This window comes from Mobula birostris, chromosome 21 (assembly GCF_030028105.1).
Source record: "Mobula birostris isolate sMobBir1 chromosome 21, sMobBir1.hap1, whole genome shotgun sequence".
In the NCBI taxonomy this organism is placed as follows: Eukaryota; Metazoa; Chordata; class Chondrichthyes; order Myliobatiformes; family Myliobatidae; genus Mobula; species Mobula birostris.
In genome coordinates this window covers 38,390,671-38,413,636 of record NC_092390.1, presented here as the reverse complement: position 1 = coordinate 38,413,636, position 22,966 = coordinate 38,390,671, and the positions used below count along the sequence as shown (strand labels likewise).

Genomic DNA, 22,966 nt, shown 5'->3' with positions numbered 1-22,966 from the left:
TGATATTTTAATGTGGCAAATTGCTGTCTTAGTAACTAATCGTTATTCTAAAGTTAAATTTGCTATTTTTTTGTAATCAGATTGTTGTTATTGATGCCTTCTCTTTAATCCATTATGTATAAACAGGGATCTGTTCTGGGACCCCTGTTCTTTGTGATTTTTATTATTGACTTAGATGAGTAATTGGAAGGGTGGGTTAGTAAATTTGCAGAGGACGTGAAGGTAATGGTGTTGTGAATAGTTGGGATTCTGAGTTGAGATGAGAAGTGACAGATGGAGTTCAATCCAGAAAAGTGTCAAGTGATTTACTTTGGAAGGTCAAACTTGAAGTTGCAATGCAGGGTTAATGGCGGGACTAAAAATATGGTGGAACAGGGGGATCTTGGGTTTCATATCCATAAATCCTCTGAAGTTGTAGAACAGGTTGATAAGGTGGTTAAGAAGGCGTATGGTGTATTGGCCTTCATTGGTTAGGGGATTGAGCTTGATCCACAAGGTAGTGTTGCAGCTCTACAAAGCTCTGGTTAGACCTCACTTGGAGTATTGTGTTCAGCTCTCACCTCATCATAGGAAGGATATAGATGCCTTAGAGAGGATGCAGAGGAGATTTACTAGAATGCTACCTGGTAAATATCTTATGAGGATAGATTGTGTGAGCTAGGGTCTTTTTGGAGGGGGGAGGAAGAGAGGTGTCTTGATAGGGTCTACAAGTTGATGAAACACAGATCAAATGAACTGCTAGAGGCTTTCCTCTCAATACAAGGGGCAGGCTTAACTTTGTATTGAGAGGAAAGCATAAGGGGGATGTCAGAAGTAGATTTATTATAGAGTGGTACGTGTTTTGAACATTATGTCTGGTGTGGTAGTGTCCGATGCATTAGGGACATTTAAGATACTATTAGACACATGGATGAAAGGAAAATGGAAGATTATGTGAGTGAAGCTTTAGATTAATCTTGGAGTAGGTTAAAGGGTTGGCATAGTATTGTAGGTTGAAGGGCCTGTACTGTGCTGCACTGTTCTGCATTGGTTTAATCACTCTTGTGAATAAGGAAGCACTGTGAATTTGGACACAATTTGTATTATGTTCAAGGATAAACCAAACAAGATTTCTTATTCTTCATGTATAAATAGCTAATGATTTGGGTTGAGAATTTAGCTTAATCCCTTGGCTACCCACCATTCAAAAATGTAATTTCCTCAGCAGCTGTGCTTCTTGCCTCTGCCAGCTTTAGCCTTTTTCAGCGTAGGATGCTGCAAACCAATTTCCATCTGATTCCATCCAATCAGTTTTCCATTACACATCAGCAAAAAATACATTGACATTCTGTATAAATTAGAATACGGAGTAGTAATCTTCCACATTTTTTTGAACCTCAGATGCAGAAAAGTACCTCCAATCCCTTTGCTCTGTCTTCATTAATTGCTTCATTGTTGCAATGCAGCAATTAGCTCTGTCCTTTCTCCAAAAACTTTGAAATATTGTTCTTAAATATGTTTTTAAATCATTATTCCTTGTTGCCAACATCTGACTTTTCAATGCAAGCTCCCACAATCATGATATTTGAATATCAGGTTTATTTTTAATCTGTTTCTTGTAAATCAAACTTGTTTCTTGTTGAATGGTTACTTTGAGTGCCAGGCTTTAGATGCTTCAGAAAGGACGGGGGGTGGGAGGTAGGCAAAAGAGGTGGGGGCATGGCACTGCTGATCAGAGATGGTGTCATGGCTACAGAAAGTTAGGAAGTCATGGAGGGATTGTCTACTACGTCGTTGTGGGTGGAAGTTAGAAACAGGAAGGGGTCAATAACTCTACTGGATGTTTTTTTTTATATAGACTTCCCAATAGTAACAGGGACATCGAGAAGTAGGTAGGGAGACAGACTCTGGAAAGGTGCAATAATAACAGGGTTGTTGTGGTGGGAGATTATAATTTCCCAAATATTGATTGGCATCTCCCTAGAGCAAGGGATTTAGATGGGGTGGAGTTTTTTAGGTGTGTTTAGGAAGGTTTCCTGACACAATCGGTAGATAAGCTTACAAGAGGAGAGGCTGTACTTGATCTGGTATTGGGAAATGAACCTGGTCAGGTGTCAGGTCTCAGTTGGAGAGCATTTTGGAGATGGTGATCATAATTCTATCTCCTTTACCATAGCATTGGAGAGGGACAGGAACAGACAAGTTAGGGAAGTGTTTAATTGGAGTAAGGGGAAATGAGGCTATCAGGCAGGAACTTGGAAGCATAAATTGGGAACGAATGTTCTCAGGGAAATGTATGGCAGAAATGTGGCAAGTGTTCAGGGGATATTTGCGTGGAGTTCTGCATAGATACTTTTCAATGAATCAGGGAAAGGATGGTAGGGTACAGGAACCATGGTGTACAAAGGCTGTTGAAAATCTAGACAAGAAGAAAAAGCTTATGAAAGGTTTAAAAAAAAAACACTAGGTAATGATAGAGATCTAGAAGGTTATAAGACTAGCAGGAAGGAGCTTGAGAATGAAATTAGGAGAGCCAGAAGGGACCATGAGAAGGCCTTGGTGGACAGGATTAAGGAAAACCCTAAGGCATTCTACAAGTATCTGAAGAGCAAGAGGATAAGACATGAGAGAATAGAACCAATCAAGTGTGACAGTGGAAAAGTGTGTATGGAACAGGAAGAGATAGCAGAGATACTTGATGAATACTTTGCTTCAGTATTCACTACGGAAATGGATCTTGGCAATTGTAGGGATGACTTGCAGTGGATTGAAAAGCTTGAGCATATAGACATTAAGAAATGGGCTGTGCTGGAGCTTTTGGAAAGCATCAAGTTGGATAATTCTCTGGGACCGGATGTGATGCACCCCAGGCTACTGTGGGAGGCGAGGGAGGAGATTGCTGAGCCTCTGGCAATGATCTTTGCATCATCAGTGGGGATGGGAGAGGTTCTGGAGGGTTGCATATGTTGTTCCTTTATTCACGAAAGGAAGTAGAGATAGCCCAGGAAATTACAAACCAGTGAGTCTTGTGTCAGTGGTTGGTAAGTTGATGGAAAAGATCCTGAGAGGCAGGATTTATGGCCATTTGGAGAGGCATAATATGATTAGGAATAGTCAGCATGGCTTTGTGAAAGGCAGGTCATGCCTTTCAAGCCTGATTGAAATTTTTGAGGATGTGACTCAACACATTGAGGGTGTGACTAAACACATTGAGGGTAGAGTAGTAGATGTATGGATTTCAGCAAGGCATTTGATAAGGTACCCCATGCAAGGCTTATTGAAAAAAATAAGGAAGCATGGGATCCAATGGGACCTTGCTTTCTGGATCCAAAACTGGCTTGCCCACGGAAGGCAAAGAGTGGTTGCAGACAGGTCATATTCTGCACGGAGGTCAGTGACCATTGGTGTTGCTCAGGGATCTGTTCTGGGACCCTGTCTCCATGATTTTTATAAGTGACCTGGATGAGGAAGTAGTGGGATGGGTTAGTAAATTTGCTGATGACACAGAGGTTGGGGGTGTTGTGGATAGTGTGGAGGGCTGTCAGAGGTTACAGTGGGACATCAATATAATGCAAGACTGGGCTGAGAAAGTGGCAAATGGAGTTCAACCCAGATAAGTGTGAGGTGGTTCATTTTGGTCAATCAAATATGATGGCAGAATATAGTATTAATGGTAAGACTCTTGGCAGTGTGGAAAATCAGAGGGATCTTGGGGTCCATGTCCATAGGACACTCAAAGCTGTTGCACAGGTTGACTCTGTCATTAAGAAGGCATATGGTGCATTGGCCTTCATCAGTAGTGGGATTGAGCTTAAGAGCCGAGAGGTAATATTGCAGTTATATAGGACCCTGGTCTGACCTCACTTGGAGTACTGTGCTCAGTTTTGGTCACCTCACTACAGGAAGGATGTGGAAACTATAGAAAGAGTGCAGAGGAGATTTACAAGGATCTTGATTGGATTGGGGAGTATACCTTATAAGAATAAGTTGAATGAACTCTGCCTTTACTCCTTGGAGTGGCGGAGGATGAGAGGTGACCTGGTAGAGGTGCATAAGATGATGAGAGGCATTGATTGTGTTTATAGCCAGAGGCTTTTTCCCAGGGCTGAAATGGCTAACACGAGAGGGCACAGTTTTAAGGTGCTAGGAAGTGGGTACAGAGGAGATGTCAGGGGTAAGTTTTTTTTCGCAGAGAGTGGTGAGTGTGTGGAATGGGCTGCCGGCGTCGGTGGTGGAGGCAGATACGATAGGGTCTTTTAAGGGACTCTTGGATGGGTACATGGAACTTGGGAAAAATAGAGGGCTATGGGTAACCCTAGGTAATTTCTAAAGCAAGTACATGGTCGGCACAGCATTGTGGGCTGAAGGACCTGTATTTTGCTGTAGATTTTCTATTTTTCTGTCTTGTTTTTTTTCTCTTTTTTTTAGAATTCCCCCCCCACCCCCCCCCACCCAGCCTCCGTCTTGTTGATTAGTCATCATAGTCTGGTCATCTTTCTCCATGCTCTCACTTTGTTCTCTTAAAGCTCTCCTTATAAGGTCTATAATTTGAAGCAAGTCTTCTGCTTTTTTTCTTTGCTTTTGGTGCCCAATGTTTGATTTTGCTTTGATTTTCTTTGTCAAAGAGGCTGTGTTGAAGAGACTGAGAATAATTCAGAAGTTTTGTAAAGAAATATTTTGTTTGAAAAGTTGATGCCGAGAAACTGGAATTGCACTTTCTCAATAGTGCACTAAAAGCACCCCTGCATGTGGCGCTGGCACCAGGTTGGAGTCTTCCTTAAATTGGTCGCAAAGGTGTACTGAAACACAAGTACTCAGTTCAGGATAGCTTGAGAATAAATTTAGAATGGCCTCTAGCACTTTGCAGCATGAAATTCAGAATGGCCTTCCTCCTTTGATGCATACAGCATGGAATATGAGAGAATCTGCAAGAGCAGAATGAGCAAAAAACTTTAATCCATAAATCAATCCCTGTGCTTCTGCGGGGCTAGGAATCCCACCTAAGTCACTAAAAGAAATGACTTGTAGGAAATGGCTTAAGTTGCCTCCTCTAGGAGTAAAACTCTCTAGTCTCGAGCAAAGTTGCTAGAAACTTTGTGGCCTCAAGTTAAATCAAGATGAGCAAAAGACATTGAAAATATTGCTCCCTCTAATTAGTTCAAGAACAGGCAGTTACATACAATTGTTATATTCAGCAACCTGTTACTTAAGTCTCAATTCCCAATCACCCTACCTTCTATACCACTCCTACCTTGTTCCCCATTATTGATATTTGACCCTGTCCCTTACTGTGATTAAACTTCCAAATAGAGGAAAGTGAAAAGATCATTCAATTTCCTTCATTTAGGCTGAGCTAGTGAGGAGTCAAAAGGAGACCATCCAGACAGAAGGGGAACATGTCAAATGCAGAACTTTAAGGCTAGAAGAGTCAATCTTGAATGAGCATCAGGAAGGCATAAACCACCTCTTGGGCAGAGGCTGTGTGCAATCTGCCAGGTATGCCCAAAAATGATATTTCACTGATTCAGTATTCATCCTTCATACTGCTCAGTGACATAAATTTTCTTCGCTATATATGCTGCTGTATCTCCAAGATTTTTTTGCTGCAATTTACAATTGCTGCTCTTTACAATCTTTGCTCAGTATAAAGAATGTTCTTAGGTTTACCTTTATTGGAACATCAGGATAGTGAGCGGCAGGGTATGGGGGGGGGGGGTGCGGGGAGTGAAGGGTTGACTTCTGAACAGCACAGTCCTCATACTGCCTGTTCCATAACTACTTTGGTAATTGGCAGAGTGAAGTTTCAGCAAGCTGTGTTAAAGATATATGTTACAGGAAAGATGGCAGGAACTAGTGGGCTGCAGTTTAACATGAGATGGAAGGAATCTGGTGTGAGGTTCTGTTTGGTGGGGATGGCGGGGGGGGTGGTGTTCGTGCATCATCTTTGCCCTAGTGGGCTCAGAGAAGAATGTGTTTAATGATAAGGCTGATGTAGGTCCCCTGTGAGATGGTTTGCATGATGTTGAGACCACAGTGCAGGAAGTGATAGAAAGAACAGGAGTCCATCTCCCATGTTCATGTTCCTGCAGGAGTCATGCATAGTGATGAGGAAGCTCTTAGCAGCAGTCCTGGCACACAGTGCTAACTGGTTTAGATTTCAGCTGCAGTAGAACTACAGTGCCTTTCTGCTTTCATGCAGTCTTGGTCTGATCCAAAAGGAAGTCTGATATGTGCTACACAGGGCAGCTTGACAGTGAGATGTCAGTTGTGAGTAGATTGCTATTCCTAAAGATGGAGCTGCTATCCTTGATCAATTCTTCTATCTTCAAGAGCAAAGCTGCTTTCAAACAGGTAGCTCCGTTCCCTGAAAATAAGCAGAGTACCCTTCCAGCAATTTAACAGAATAGAGGAATTAATCTTTTACAAGACGAAAGCTGTGTACTCCCACACCCACCTCCCTGTCACCATTGACACATTATCATGGATGAATTTTGGTGCCATCTCTGAGGGAAAGATCAAGGTGCCATGATTTCAGGTAAAGATGATAACTGGTTATTGTACTGTGGTCTACCAACTTGACTGACAGATCCCCTAGTCTGCAGGTTCTTTACAATATTGATTTTGCCCTTGTAAGGTCAGCAGTTTATCCTGGGCAATGTGCTCATCCACGTCCAAAAGCCAGCCATTCCTATCAGAAATCTGAAGCCAGTCCATCTAAGACCTTTGCACTGGTCATCAGGAACATCAGCATAGACTTGAAGGAAGGGCAGTAGCCACAGTAAGGTGGTGCTAAGCAATCAAAATCCACTTGCAGTGTGAATAAAAGGGAACTACTTTAGGGCATTTTTCTTTGTGGAGGTCTTGATTTTTTTAAATGTATTTTTTAATTATGTAAAAGGATTTTCATAATTTGGGCTGCATTCTTGTGCCAAGGCTTATGACAACTCCCAAGTACATAAAGAGGTGACAGTGGAACTGCTGGGATTGCAGCATACCCATGGTACTCGTCTAGTAAGCTTGTTAAGGTTGGGCATTGAGAACAGCTTTAATCACTGATGGCAAGAAACAGAATCAGGTATATTATCACCCACATGTGTTGTGGAATTTGTTAACTTAGCAGCAGCAGTTCAATGCTATACAAAGAAGAAGAAAATAAGTCAATTACAGTATATGTATACTGAATAGATTAAAATTTGTGCAAAAACAAATAATATATATTTAAAAAGTGAGATAGTGTTCACAGGTCCAATTTCAATTTAGGAATCAGATGGCAGTGGGGAAGAAGCTGTTCCTGAATTGTTAATTGTGTACCTTCAGGCTTCTGTACCTTCTACCTGATGGTAACAATGAGAAAAGGGCATACCCTGGGTACTGGGGGTCCTTAATAATGGATGCTGCCTTTCTGAGACACCGCGCCTTGGAGGTGTCCTGGGTACTTTGTAGGCTAGTACACAAGATGGAGCCGACTAGATTTATGACCTTCTGCAGCTTCTTTTGATCCTGTGCAGTAGCTCCCCCATACCAGACAGTGATGCAGCCTGTCAGAATGCTCTCCACGGTACATCTATAGAAGTTTTTGAGTGTATTTGTTGACATACCAGATCTCTTCAAACTCCTAATGAGGTATAGTTGCTGTCTTGCCTTCTTAATAGCTGCATTGATATGTTGGGACCAGGTTAGGTCCTCAGAGATCTTGACACCAGGAACTTCAAACTGCTCACTCCCTCTGCTTCTGATCCCTTTATGAAATAGTGAATTAATACTCTTTGTGCCTTGCACAAAGAATGAGTATGACCTTCTCTATTAAGTAGATTCTAATTTTAGAATTCTGGTAGCCAGTTCAGTGTACTTGTCTGATTGTTTATAACGACAACCTCTATAGAAGAGAGTCCTGTGAGAGGCTGAAGAATAGTGATAAAGATTGCATGTTGTGGTCCATTCTCCAGGAGCCCTCAGTTATATATGAAATTAAAAGCAACATGAATGGAGAAGGTAGTGTTGCAAGAGGTTGCTTAAGGAGGATCACGTGGCAGTACAGTGATCCTACTTTATATGTGAACAGTGTGAGACATGGTCTTTTTATCTTCTTCCCCTCTATATTGTGAAATAATCAATAGGTTTATTGGCTTTCAATGCATCTCATGGAATTCCATGAGGATTTCTTCACCACTGAATGAGTCCCAAGGTGAGGTCCACAGATTCCTTGGTTAATGGTAGGGGTCCATGGTATAAAAAAAATGGTTGGGAACCCTTAGTATAGAGGATATTGACTTGAAATGTTACCCATCAATGAACCTCCACCTATTTTTTTTTGTCAATCTGATTACTGAAAATAATGAATGTCATATTTTGATCATATTGAATCCACCAGCAATTTTGATCAATGGGCCAAAATGTAAAAGCTTTTAATCCCTACTTGCAGATTGGTGCTTCTCCAGGGAAAAGTATATTTTGTGAGGAGTTCAGAATGCATTATATTTCCTGATGAATGACAACACATTTGAAGATCCTGTAGAAAGCATAAAATAATAGTTTCTCTCCAAGTATTTTAATGTCAAAAGCAGTATAGGTAAATCTGTAAAGCAGCGTAAGTGAATACAATGTTTTTGACTGTTTTGGTTGTTGCAACTCTTGTTCGAGGGAAAAGACATGGAATGTGGAGAGAACCTCGATTTGTATGAGATCGGTGATTGAACTTCAAATCTAGTGAAATGACAGATTTTAAATTGTTACAGAAATTGCTGTATTGTTATCAATCAGAAAGCAAACATCAATAGAATATTGATAGATGGTCTGATCAGATGAGCAGAAATGGCAAAAGTTGTGCAGTTGGGGATATATAAGAAAATGGCATGTACTTTAATTGGAAGGATATTAAGAATTGTAGAACATGGGTTCTTGGTGATCAAAAATACAGATAGTATAAATGGATAAAATGATTAAAATGAGACTACCAGTTGAGACATAGAATACAAGAGTAGGGATATTATTATCAGAATGGTATACTATGCCTACATATGTATTCAACATTGTTTAGTTCTGGTCACCACCTTACAGGAAATGTGTCACTGTGCTAGAAGTAATGCAGAGGCAATTCACAAGGATGTTGATGAGAATTTCTTCTGAGGGAAAAAGAAGTTTTTATTTTGATCAGTGGAGGCTGAGGAATGAATTAATTATTGTTTAAAATTCAGAGGCCTAAAATGAATAATTGGAAGGAACTACTACCTTCAAAGGGGTTAAAATTAAGTTTGGAAATGTCTCTGCACTGTGCTGTCTACTGGTTAAGTTTGTTTTCTGGTCTTCAGGATTTAAATTTCTTCTTGAATGCAGGCTGTTTTCTTTTGGATAGATTATGCATCACACCATAGTGCAGTTTCCACTGGTATACTGCAGTGCCCACTGGACTAATGCCAACAGCAGCATCTTGTATTCAAGTCAGCAGCATCGTCATACTTGCGTTGCTGTTATTACTCAGCTCTGTTCAGATACTTGGAAGAGATGACATGAAAGTTTGAACTCTTAAGAATGAAGGAGCTGTGAGTGTTGCATTTACCTTGGCATTCACAAAAAGAGCTGCCTGGGCACATGTTTGGCTGTTGCTCATCTCCCGATGTCAGATTAGAGTTCTTATCGTCTTAGAAAGCCTGAACTTGCAAGCACACTGCTCATCAGAAAGATCTGCTTGTGATCTGATGTCTCTAAAGACAGTGCGCATGTTTATATGCCTTGTTCCCTGTGGTCTCTAACCCTTTGAGATGCCTGAATATCTATGCTAAAACTTCTGGTGTTACCACTGAAGCACTCATTAAATTGATTGCTGAGTGCTGCTTTTTTTTCCAAGAAGAAAAGGCCCCGTGCAGGCTTGAAGACAAGCTGTGGACTTTGGGAAATGCTTGAAGACAGTTTCAAGCTACCTTGTGAGGTGTATTGATTTAAATTGAATATACCAAGAAAACCACACAGTCTTCCTAGTTTGTCCTATGGATTGATTCATGGGTGTCTTTTGGACTTGAGCTACAGTTTACATTGGAAGGGAATGAAATGTGCATTGTGCTATGATTAAACTCATTAAACGCATTTGACTCTTGGAAGTATGAGGTGCATCACCATGGATCACAAATGGAAAAGTACTTGGTCACTCTGCTGATCAGGGTAATTTATTCCACAAATGAGTACAAATACAGTTTGGACAAAGCTCAGTTTTTGAATCAAGCTACTGGTTATTTTTTTAAAAGGATTTATTAATTAGGCTTTTTTTTGTCAACACTTAGACTGATTGCCTACTCCTTGTATTTCCCAAAATTCACTAGTGTTCTTTACTCGTCCCCAAACGCATCTTCAGTTTATGTTCTAAAGCATAACTTGCATTGTCCAGCATGCGTACATATGTTATTTTGCAGGGACAACATGTGCACGGCAGGATCTTATTCTCTTGGGGGGGGGAGATACGTTTTGTGCCAAGTATGTAGTATGCTTCCCCTAAATGTTAGCCATAAGTGTATTATAATAATTTCAAACACTCCTACATTTTATAAATTGAATGTTAGAATGTTGGTTGACAACCTATTAATCTGCTTATGCAGTTATTACATTATATAGACAGAATAAATAGGACATGGAGCTGATCTGATGGAGCAGTATGTTATACTCAAATGCAGTACTTATTCCATTAAATTAAAATGACATTTCCATTAAGTATCTCAAACCTATTACTCTATAATTAAATGAACAGTAGCCATTGATTTTTTTTTTCAGCTTCCTTTTCTCATTCATATTATTATTGCTTGGGGAGCAGAACTGCTCATCTTCCAATGTGATTAACATTAGGTTTGAGGACTCTTAATGCGTGCTTGTTTCAGATTGTAGCTTGTACTTTTGTTTATCAATTTATGTCAGGATGTTTGTGTGCTGCCTCTGCTTCTGTTTAAAATGACTTAAGCTTAAAAGGAAGTGACATCCCTGATGGAATCTGGTATTGAAGTGAAATGCATTAAAAGGCACTTAGATTAACTTTTGTGATTTCCTTCACACTAATGATGTATATAGGGACTTGTGATTCCTCTGTGCATCAAAAAATTAGCATAAGAGTATTAAATTGTAACATGGCAGATTTGATTAACAAGGCCTGAGAACAAGAGGGAAATGTTTAGAAAGCTTTGATACTACTGGAACTGTTCCTCAAAGGTAGAGTGATGCCTTCAGAAACTGAAAGGGAAAAGTCTTTTCAAGGAAACAATTGTCTAAACACAGGCATTTTCTGCATTTTATAACCACACAACTTCATGGCATCTCATAATCCTACACAATTTTATATATATCATTTGCATTGTCGTTTATGGCTGTGCTGAATGCTTTCATTGAATTCGAATATTAGAATAGAAAAATAAACACTACAGATGTAGTACACCTCATCACCAAAATAGTGCCTTAAACTAGGGGAACATGTCATCATAGAGAATCTGTTTATCCTCAAACTTGGCTAAAGTTTTATAAAATAGTGTCCTTTTAATATTGTACCTTTTCTTGTATTGAAGTGAAGAGTATATTTAGCCTTCTCCACCATTAAATAGACTTTTGCTGTTGGTATCTAAAAATAATTGGAGAAAAGCTTAGTTTATGGGGACTTGCCTTGTTTCTCTCTCTTTTTCTGTTGGCTTTTTATTAATAAAATAGCATTAGGAAAGTTTCCAAGAAATTGTGTGTGATCAGCAGACTGATAAAACAGTTGGAGCAATATAATTGTTATTGTGCTGTTTCTGTGCTGTAGTAGTGTAAGTGTTCCATATACTAAAGATTATGCACAAGTTCATCTGCGGCACTGAAGTTAAGTAGAAAATTTAGTTTCCTAATCACTGTGCTCAGTATGTTTTTCCCACTCATTGCTGTAAAATCTTAACAAGCATGGTTTGCAACTGTGAGAAATACAAGTCCTTTTTCTGCCTAATGCATTTGGCAAATTGATGGCCACAATGGTTAATACAGTTACGTAGATGGGTGTGTTTCAAACTAGATGCAGCATTTCTGTGAGGGTTTGAAACTAAAACTTTTGCATGTTCCAGGGGTTTTATTAAAAATACATTGATCATGAATACTTGAATTTAATTGCTGTAATAAAATCGTACATTGTCTACTTCAGAGCTGGAAGAATTTGTATACAATTCTGCCACCTATTCAAGAGTAAATCATTTTACACTTTTTACAAAGAACTTTTAATGAGGTGAATTTAAAGAAAAATCAGCTAGCACCAACTCTTGCACTGATATGAATGTTTTTGTTTGTTTCTCAATTCAATTATTTATACGGGATGCAGTAGAGGCATTTGTACATTGCTAGATTAACAGATCTGGTCTTTTGGGTCTAGTTGGAATGTCCTGCAGCTAGGTTTGCTAGAATCTTCCAGCTCTGTTTATCTGTGTTATATTTTGCCTTCTTTCCATTTCCCATAATGTTGACGTTGTGGTGGTATGACAATGTATTGCATGTTTATAATGCCCCAAAATTCATTTTTCATTAAGTTTATATAATTGTTACATTAGATGTATTAAAATAAGCATAAACTTGTGGCATTGAAACAAAACATTAATTTTTTTAGACTAGGAATATAGTCATTATACTAGCTGTTAATTCCTTAGAGATCTAGTAACACAAATCTGTGAAACTGAATGCTGTGTAAAAGGAGAAATATAAAAAGACAAACCTTTAGTATGAAATTCACATTCTATCATTTGGAGGTAGTGGGAGTTTCTTCGTGTAGTATTTGTGTACACATAATTTAAATACTGAGGTAATTTTAAAGTTGGTAATATCTAATTAAATTTGTACATTAAACCAGCGGATGACCAATTGCTACTCCTAGTATCTTGGTCTTTGAGAAAGTAACATTGCCTGAAGAAATGTTTTCTTCATGCGTACCCATTCAGCATTGTGGTTGTATTCGTGTGCATACATAAATACTGTATGTATTTGATTTTTATCAGTCAGAACATAGACTACTCATGATTTTTGTCTTTCTGGTCAATAGGGGGACAAAAATCATAATTCAACACACCTAACTGTTTATTAGTCTTTTACATCCCAAACTGAATATTGTTTAACCTTTTGATTACCATGATAGCAATTGGCCGCAATGATGAAATACTTTATATTCGCATTTACTTAACATCAACTTACAGTCTGTTAGATATGTAATAAAGGAAAATGAGAATATTATGTAAATTGAGGATATTTCATCTTGATGGTACAAAATACATATACATACAGTATATGTGTAGTATGTGTAACTGTATTTTGCCTTGAGCTGATTTTACTCAATGTCTTGCTTTTTCCAGGGAAAGGTAGCCCAAACTGCGTGCATGTCGGCCTGTAAGCACCTATCCACATCTATGATGCAAATGCTTCTGGATGCTGATGTGAAGCAGATAAGCATGGGAGCCATTCAGCAGTTCAATCTGGACGTAATTCAGTGTGAACGTAAGTAGAACTTGTCTGACATTAAGTGAACAAGTAATTTTAACTTTAGAAATCTAGATGAAACAAGTTAATGTTAGAACTGACTAGGAGTATATCTGCTATGAGTTGAGAAGATACAAACATAGTCAGACAAGTGACTGAGCGCATACCTTGATGCAGCATTATTAATCTAAACCTGGGGTCCACAGACCCCTTTGCTAATGTCATAGACAAAGTTGGGAATCCCTACTCTAAACTAGTGTAATACCAGACTGTAATTCTATATTACTCAAAATATTGCTATAATTGCAGGTAACAACTGTTTTCCTGTATTGGAGAGTTTTAAATTTTGACTTGAATCAATAGGAATGGAAAGATAAAAAATTCTTGGGGAATTTTTGTGTTTTTTTTTACTTCATGAAGTGTTTTGCCCTGTTTGTCTACTTACACATTTCAGTTTCTCATTGTATTGTCCATTTATTTGCTTGTATGTGACTCTTTCAAACTGACTGTAAGCTTCCCCTTGCTCTGTGGATACTAAGGTCACTTTGACAAGCCAGAACAGTAATTGTGACTACCATGTTTGTAGTAAGTAGCATAGAGTTTCAGTATGAGAAGTATGAGCTCTCAGAGTGAATTTTTTTTTTTTTTTTTTGAATTCGTAATGATTTTGTCTGGCCCTGAAATGAATTCTCTTGTGGGATTTGATCTTTTAAATAAGCTCCTTTTCTAAACACTAATGCAGTTCCTCTGAGGACAGTTACCCAGTGACTATCCACAATATTGACAGGTTCTGTGGTTGAAACAGACATGCAGGTAAAGTGCCCAGATGGCATTAGTTCTGTACTGTCTGTTCCTAGATGGCAAGGAGCCCAGTAACACACTGTCAGTTTATTCCTTTCTCACCAAGTGTGATGTTGTAACTGCCATGAATGTAGAAGCTGTTACTATTGGTACCTCCAATATCCTAGAAGTGCAACCACCATTTATACTTTATTGTCGCCAAACAATTGATACGAGAACGTACAATCATCACAGCGATATTTGATTCTGCGCTTCCCGCTCACTGGATTACAGATCAATAGTAAATATAAAATATTTAAATTATAAATCATAAATAGAAAAATGGAAAGTAAGGTAGCGCAAAAAATCCGAGAGGCAGGTCCGGATATTTGGAGGGTACGGCCCAGATCCGGGTCAGGATCCGTTCAGCAGTCTTATCACAGTTGGAAAGAAGCTGTTCCCAAATCTGGCCGTATGAGTCTTCAAGCTCCTGAGCCTTCTCCCAGAGGGAAGAGGGACAAAAAGTGTGTTAGCTGGGTGGGTCGTGTCCTTGATTATCCTAGCAGCACCGACAGCGTGCAGTGTAAAGTGAGTCCATGGACGGAAGATTGGTTTATGTGATGTGCTGCGCCGTGTTCGCGATCTTCAGCTTCTTCCGGTCTTGGACAGGACAACTTGCATACCAGGTTGTGATGCACCCTAGAAAAATGCTTTCTACGGTGCATCTATAAAAATTAGTGAGAGTTTTAGGGGACAGGCCAAATTTCTTTAGTTTTCTCAGGAAGTAAAGGCATTTCTGCCTTGCACCAACATACAGGATTTCCTTAATCACAAATGTTGTTCAATTTCAGTACCACACCTGAAAGGCACTTCATTCCCAAGAATTTGAGTCCCTGGAAAAGTCCTGGGTCCAAAATAGTTGCCATCTCAACACAAATGGCGCTTTGTGGCAAATCTTGTGAAGACTGACAGTGAGGATATCCTGTTCCAATCTATTCCTGATCATCATTCAAAAAAGTTCCTGTCAGTGATCATTGGAGCAGCATGCCCTGATCAGTGAAAAGATACGAGGCTTTATTTCCAGGTGGCCAAAGAAGGCTATGGCCTAGCATAAAAGTACACGATAAGTATCCCCATTGAAACATCGAAGAGTGCAAGCTTTCTTTGTACTAAGTGTTGTTGTGGGGAACCTGACCACGGCTAAGATGGCCATATTATTCTTAGCCAGTAGATTGTGCCAACCAAAGAATCCGTACCATTGCCTGTTGGAGCCACTGGGAGGCACAAGTCACAATGATCTTAAACAAGCCAGATACTTGAAGTGATTAGTAATATGCCTACTTCAAAGCCCCTACCACTACTCTTCAGCCAGGGGTACTGCATTGAGTTTATGTCCTGGTCTTCCTTCTCCCAGTTGAAGTTCATTAGCTCAAAGCAAGAATCTGCAGTTTCATAGAGCCTGAGAAGAGGCAGGCCAGAACAGCATTGTTTTTATTCTGTTACTCGAATAACATTAAAGGGATAGTGTGTAAACTGTGTTAATATTAGTTCAATTTGAACTGAGATTACTACTAGTTTACTCAGTTGATGCACTTGTTGAAAGGTGTGAGTTTGACAGGCTTTTTAAGCTCATCTATTTCTAATGTTTGGCTTTGATAAACGAGAGGAGTTTTTAAACACCCATTCATAGGAGACTGGTGCTTTTCATCAATATCTGTAGCTTCAGGTTCTCTCTTCTGAATGCCTTTTACGTTCTGCTTCTAAATCATTTACCATGTTTCTATAAGGAGTCTGTGCGTTCTCCCCGTGCCACATGGGCTTCCTCTGTGTGCTACGATTTTCCCCAGTATTCTAAAGGTGTACGTTGCTAATGTTGTACGTTAGTAAGTTGCTAATGTTGGCACTGGAAGCAGGGCGACACAGGCCCACAGTGCGTCCTTAGACTGTGTGGGTCGTTGATGCAAATGATCCATTTCACTGTATGTTTCAATGTATATGTGACAACTTAAAGTAATCTTTATCATCATGTTCTTGCAGGTAACTGCAGTGCATTTTGTAGATGGCACAACAGCTCTAGTGCGGTGTTGTTGAAAGGACTGAATGTTTAGGGTGGTGGATTTGATGAGTCGCATGAATAACTTTGATCGGATGATGTCAAAGGTCGAGAGATGGTAAAAGCTAGAAGGGCGTATTTAAATGGAAGGGGGGCACTGGAAGAAGGAACCATCATTGGGGAGTGAAGATTATTTGTCAAAGAAATAAGCACAGGTAGGCGGTTTAGAAGAACGGGTCAACATTGTGTCAAGCCCGAAACTCACTAAGGTGTAGTGTGAGGGGTACAAGTATGAGCCCATTACTAAGGACTGATAGCTCAGCATATAGAGGGAGAGAGCAGGAGAGATGGTAAAGCCATGATGGGGGTTGGTGCTATAGTAAAACAGGGAAGAAAGAATAGGAGAGGTCGCTTTTGGGCATCTTCTACTTCAACTGTTCCTCATCTCAGCAAGCCTCTTGTAAGATTGCCATCCCTTGTATCAGTTTCCCTTCCCACCTTGTTCCATCTGCCCATGGTCCCTTCCCAATCCCTTCATCAGTCACTTAGCTGCCTCTTTACACCACCTCTCACCATCCCATTACCCTCCCTATTATCCTAGTATCTCCCCCCCCATACTTAGATTGACAATCTTTTCTGTGTCCTTGACCTGAGTTGAGGGGGTGTACTTGTCAACTTACACCTTTTATTTCTTTAGCAGATGCTCCTTGATCCACTAGCTTAACTAGCATCCTGTTCTTGATTCTAGATTTCGGCATCTGTAGTTTATTTTGTCATTTTATGTGCCCACCCAGCCATTCCATCCTTTTTTTCTTTCAAGTTCCCTTGGGGTGACTGAATTGGAGAAATTGTCAGAGCATTGTCAGTTCAGTGATGAGCTTATTAATGCATTGAGAGTTTGGTTAGTTTGTGGAATCTTACAAGAAAACATTCAAAAATGGCCCCTAACTGAAGCACAACTCTCAGTTGAAATAGCTGTTTCAATGCAAACAGCAGCCAGAGGTGCAATTGCATTCCAGTCACGAGTGAAAGTGAGTATGAACAAAATTGTAGCATCCAAAGAGAAACCTGACTGGCGGAACAAATTGTGGCAGGTGCTCACATACACCAGACCAATGTAGATTTAAAGGAAAAATTTGCAGAAAATGCAACAAAGTAGGACACATACAAAGGGCATATTGGACTACACAGGGAAGAGGAAAAGATAAAAGGTCAAGTTGCAGTTTCAAAAAGAACACTAATCTGCATGTTGATTGGAAAAAACTGATAATGATAAGAGTGACACAGGATTGGATAGCCTTGACAGCTACAGCTTAATTAGTGATCCATTTGCATGCCATATCCCCTTCGCTTGAGTCAACTGAAAGTGAATTTAATAAGGTACTGGATAATACAACGGTGTTGAAGGGTGGCATTGGGAAAACTCACATAAAGGGTAAACTAGTGTTAAAAGTGCTGCATAAGTTTTACAAAGCCTGTCTGGTTCCTTGTACTCTCTGTGATAAAGTAGCCAGTGAGCTAGATCGCATACAGGCTGAAGGAATTCATTCCAGCCTTGCATATAGCCCATGGGCAATGGCACTGGTCCCAGTAACCAAGAAGAGTGAGTTTATCAGGAGATTTTAAGGTCATCATCAATCTGGTACTGAAAGTAGATCGATAATCTCTGCCCAGGACAGATAATATCTTAGCAAACCTTTCTAGAGGGAAACACTTCAGCAAAGTAGACTTCACTAAGGCCTACCTGCAGATGGAAGAAGAGTCCAAAGTATTTCGCACCATAAACAGTCACAAAGGGCTTTATCACCATAATAGACTTATTTTTGAGCAGAGGTGATCCAAAGGGAAGCCAGAAAAGAGCGAACACTGTCTCAGGTCTACACAGCCACCCAACGTGGCTGGAATGTGCAGCAGCAACTCCAGTTTCCTCAGTTTTACCAGCACTGGGATGAATTTGCCTTTGAATGGGAGCTGCCTGTGTGGGGATTGAGAGTTGTATCATCCAAGCTGAGAGCTAAAGTGTTGGAAGAGCTACATGCCGGTCATCTAGGCATGGTCCACTTGAAAGTGTTGGCGCATAGCTCACTATGCACTGTTTGGGATGCAGAAGATGCTAAGAGCACTGCCTATCCATCTCTAGGAATGGCCTGCGCAGCCCTGGCAGTGGATTCGTGTGGATTTTACCGAACCGTTCATGGGTATATATTTCTTGGTGGTAGTAGTAGATGCAGCTACAAAATGGCCAGAAGAGTTCCCAATTGCTTCCACTACAACCTCGCACATTGTCGATATGCTGAGAAGCCTGTTCTGAAGGACTGGTTTCACCAAGCACTTGATCAGTGACAATGAGTCACAGTTTGTTACGGAACAGTTTCAGTCGTTCCTGAAAATGAATGGAATAAGATTAGATTAGATTATGAGGACACGCAGTCCTCTTTTATTGTCATTTAGTAATGCATGCATTAAGAAATGATACAATGTTTCTCCAGAATGATATCACAAAAACACATGACAAACCGACTGGAAAGCTGACAAAAAGCACATAATTATGACATATAGTTACAACAGTGCAAAGCAATACCGTAATTTGATAAAGAACAGACCATGGGCATGGTAAAAAGTCCCAAAGTCTCTCAAAAGTCCCATCATCTCACGCAGACGGTGAACCTCCAGCGCCGTAAACTTACGGATGCAGCATCCTGGAAGCATCCGACCACAGTCCGACTCCGAGTCCATCCGAAAACTCCGAACCTCCGATCAGCTCTCCGACACCGAGCACCATCTCTGCCGAGCACTTTGACCCCGGCCCCAGCAATAGGCAAAGCTGAGGATTTGGGGCCTTCTCCAGAGATTCTCGATGGCACAGTAGCAGCGGCAGCGAAGCAGGCATTTCAGAAATTTCTCCAGATGTTCCTCCGTGCTTCTCACAGCTGTCTCCATCAAATCAAGATTGTGCACGGCCCCTAGTTAACACATATGATATCATTGGGAACGGCCGCACACGCTGCATCGCGCCGCCATCTTCTCCTCCCTCCTCAGACATGTTACATTTGCACATACCCAGCTACAGGTGACTTTGCAAACAGTTTGTCCAGAGTCTGAAGAATGTACTGCAAGCAATGTCAGCAGAACACACTACACTGACACTGAATATGTATATAGATTACTAGAGAGCAATATGTTGCTTATTTGAATTGAGATGCATTCTGTGTTGAGTTGGAGGTTACAGCTAAGCAGGGAGGGGTGTAATTTATTTATTATTTCAGTACTATTGTAAATTTATTTAAGCATTCTTGTTTACATAATCATTAGGGGTTATGTAAGAAGTATGTAGGGTAAGTCGTTACACTATCATGTTGTATGTGTGCACCCCACTAAAGAAAAGGCAAGTAAAATGAAGCAGACCTGTTCCTGGCTCCCGTGTTTTAGTTTCGATTAAGCTTTTGGAGTTGCAAAACATTACACCTCACCCTGCTATGGGCACTGGTATCATTGTTGCCCTTTTGAGCAGATGAGAGCCTAGCCTCTGACTGCAGCAATGAAAAATCGACTATGTCCTTGAACATTCACACCGGTTGACGCAGATTTTCAGTGCCCTACTAAGTATACCGTCAGGGCCTGAAGCCTTGCAAGGGTTCACCCTCTTGAAGGATGTTGTGATGTTGGCCACCAAGAAAGATCGTGTTGTCACCAGATTTACACAGGTGTAATTTTGTTCTCCCTTTCAAACAGTGCATAAGAGGTATTGAGCTCATCTGGAGGTGAACCATCAGTCATTCATGTTAGATTTTGCTTTGTAGTAAATAATCGCCTGCAAACCCTACCAGAGTTGATGTGCGTCCGAATCTGTCTCTAGCATCAACCAGAATTGTCTTTTGTATCCATAACTTGTACCTGGATGACTTGTATAGTTCTGGATCACTGGCCTTGAATGCCACAGATTTAACCCTCGGCAGACTACAAATCTCCTGGTTCATCCATGTTCTTTAAATATTATATATCTGGCATGTTCTCAATGGCAAACACTCATGCACACAGGTCTTGAAGTCAGTGGTATATTCATTCAGACTTGAAGATGAATCCCAGAATGTTCTCCAGTCCACCAACTCAAAGCAGTCCTCTAAGTGCTTCTACACCTCCATTGTTCATGTCTTGGTCCTCACCACTGGTGCTGCGGTCTTTAGTCTTTGCCTATATGATAGGAGTAGAAGTACAGCCAGGTGATTAGACTTTCCATAGTGTGGAATGGCATGGAAAGCATTCCTGATGATGGTACAACAGTGGTTAAGTGTGTTGCCTCCTCTGGTTCCACAGGTAATATGTTGGTGGTAGTTGTTCAGAGACTTCTTTAAGCTGGCCTGGTTGAAATCTCTTGCAGTAATGGGGAAGGCATCAGTGTGCACAGTTTTGTGCCTGCTGATATGTTGGTTAGTTCCCACCATTGCCTGCCTGATGTTGGCCTGAGGTGGATTGTACACCACTACCAGGATGATGGTGGAAAACCGTTAGGGTTAATGAGTTGTAGGCATGCTCTGTTGACTCTGGAAGCGTAGCAACATTTGCCCAACACCATCTTCACTGACTTGATGCAAAATGACACATGTTACTATGTACATGTAACAAATAAAGCTAATAGACAATAGGTGCAGGAGTAGGCCATTTGGCCCTTCGAGCCAGCACCGCCATTCACTGTGATCATGGCTGATCATCCACAATCAGTAACCAGTTGCTGCCTTATCCCCATAACCTTTGATTCTGTTATCTTTAAGAGCTCTATGCATCTCTTTCTTGAAAGCATCCAGAGACTTGGCCTTCACTGCCTTCTGGGGCAGAGCATTCCACATATCCACCACTCTCTGGGTGAAAAAGTTTTGCCTCAACTCTGTTCTAAATGGTCTACCCCTTATTCTTAAACTGTGGCCTCTGGTTCTGGACTCGCCCATCAGTGGGAACATGCTTCCTGCCTCCAGCGTGTCCAATCCCTTAATAATCTTATATGTTTCAATCAGATCCCCTCTCATCCTTCTACGTTCCAGTGTATACAAGCCCAGTCGCTCCAATCTTTCAACATATGACAGTCCCGCCATCCCAGGAATTAACCTTGTGAACCTACGCTGCACTCCCTCAATAGCAAGAATGTCCTTCCTCAAATTTGGAGACCAAAACTGCACACAATACTCCAGGTGTGGTCTCACTAGGGCTCTGTGCAGCTACAGAAGGACCTCCTTGCTCCTATACTCAATTCCCCTTGTTATGAGGGCCAGCATGTCATTAGCTTTCTTCACTGCCTGCTGTACTTGCATGCTTTCAGTAACTGATGTACAAGAACACCTAGATCTCATTGTACTTCCCCTTTTCCTAACTTGACTCCATTTAGATAATAATCTGCCTTCCTGTTCTTACCATCAAAGTGTATAACCTCACATTTATCCACATTAAACTGCATCTGCCATGCATCTGCCCACTCACCCAGCCTGTCCAAGTCACCCTGCATTCTGATAACATCCTCCTCACATTTCACACTGCTACCCAGCTTTGTGTCATCTGCAAATTTGCTAATGTTACTTTTAATCCCTTCATCTAAATCATTAATATATATTGTAAACAGCTGCAGTCCCAGCACCGAATCCTGCGGTACCCCGCTGGTCACCGCCTGCCATTCCGAAAGGGAGCCGTTAATCGATACTCTTTGTTTCCTGTCAGCCAGCCAATTTTCAGTCCATGTCAGTACTCTGCCCCCAATACCATGTGCCCTAATTTTGCCCACGAATTTCCTATGTGGGACTTTATCAAAGGCTTTCTGAAAGTCCAGGTACACTACATCCACTGGCTCCCTCTTCTCCATTTTCATGGTTACATCCTCAAAAATTCCAGAAGATTAGTCAAGCACGATTTCCCCTTCGTAAATCCATGCTGACTCGGATCGATCCTGTTACTGCTATCCAGATGTGTCGTAATGTCATCTTTTATAATTGACTCCAACATCTCAACTAGTCTATAATTCCCTGTTTTCTCCCTCCCTCCTTTAAAATCTTTAATTTTTAATAGTCCCGCACAGTCCATGATGCTGCCTTCCCTGGGAGGTCAGTTGCCAGCTCACCAGCAAGGCTCAGGGCCTTTCCCATTGAGTGACTGTCAGCTGATGAGTATCTGTCACCAGCCATGCCAGCTATCAAAGCTGCTGTTCAAATTGAATGTTAAAATGTTTTTGACATTCATAACATTGAAAATCATCCAGCACCAATCAGGATGCTGTGCTGAATTATGCTTAACTGGCTAATAGCTAATTCATGTCTTGGATGTCTTGGATTGAAACCCCAAAACATCCAGAAGGTCAAATGCCACACTCATCCCTTACAACTTGCCTCTTAGCTTTACTGCAGGGAGTTTGGATAAAAAATGGTTCCCTTTTAAATTTTTTAAAAATTTGCAAGCGCATGAGTTACTTTAGTGTTTTAATATTTTTTGTTTTAAATATTTCTTTCATTTTAAATTTGTTTTTAAATGTCTCTGCCAATCAGAATCATTCAAATTGTCCCAAAGCCTTTGAAAGTGACTACGCCCTACACCGTAGCGAGCATGCGTAGTTGTGTCTGCGTCGCTCTGCAATTCACCGCCAAAAAGCTAGTTGCGGTGTGGTTTCTATGCCACTGTGTTGAGTTTCTTCGTGAGAGACATTGACAAAGAAATGCATTTCAA

General features: G+C 40.7%; 1 protein-coding gene across 2 annotated transcripts in view; it reads left to right on the top strand.

The window, feature by feature from the left end:
• Positions 1-22,966, top strand: part of LOC140185739 (exocyst complex component 6-like) — a 183,521-nt gene that overhangs the window by 100,444 nt on the left and 60,111 nt on the right. For both annotated transcript variants that reach the window (XM_072239333.1, XM_072239334.1), the window contains one exon: positions 13,311-13,452. In XM_072239333.1, coding sequence (XP_072095434.1) covers positions 13,311-13,452 — 142 coding nt within the window. The remainder of the gene's footprint in view (positions 1-13,310; positions 13,453-22,966) is intronic.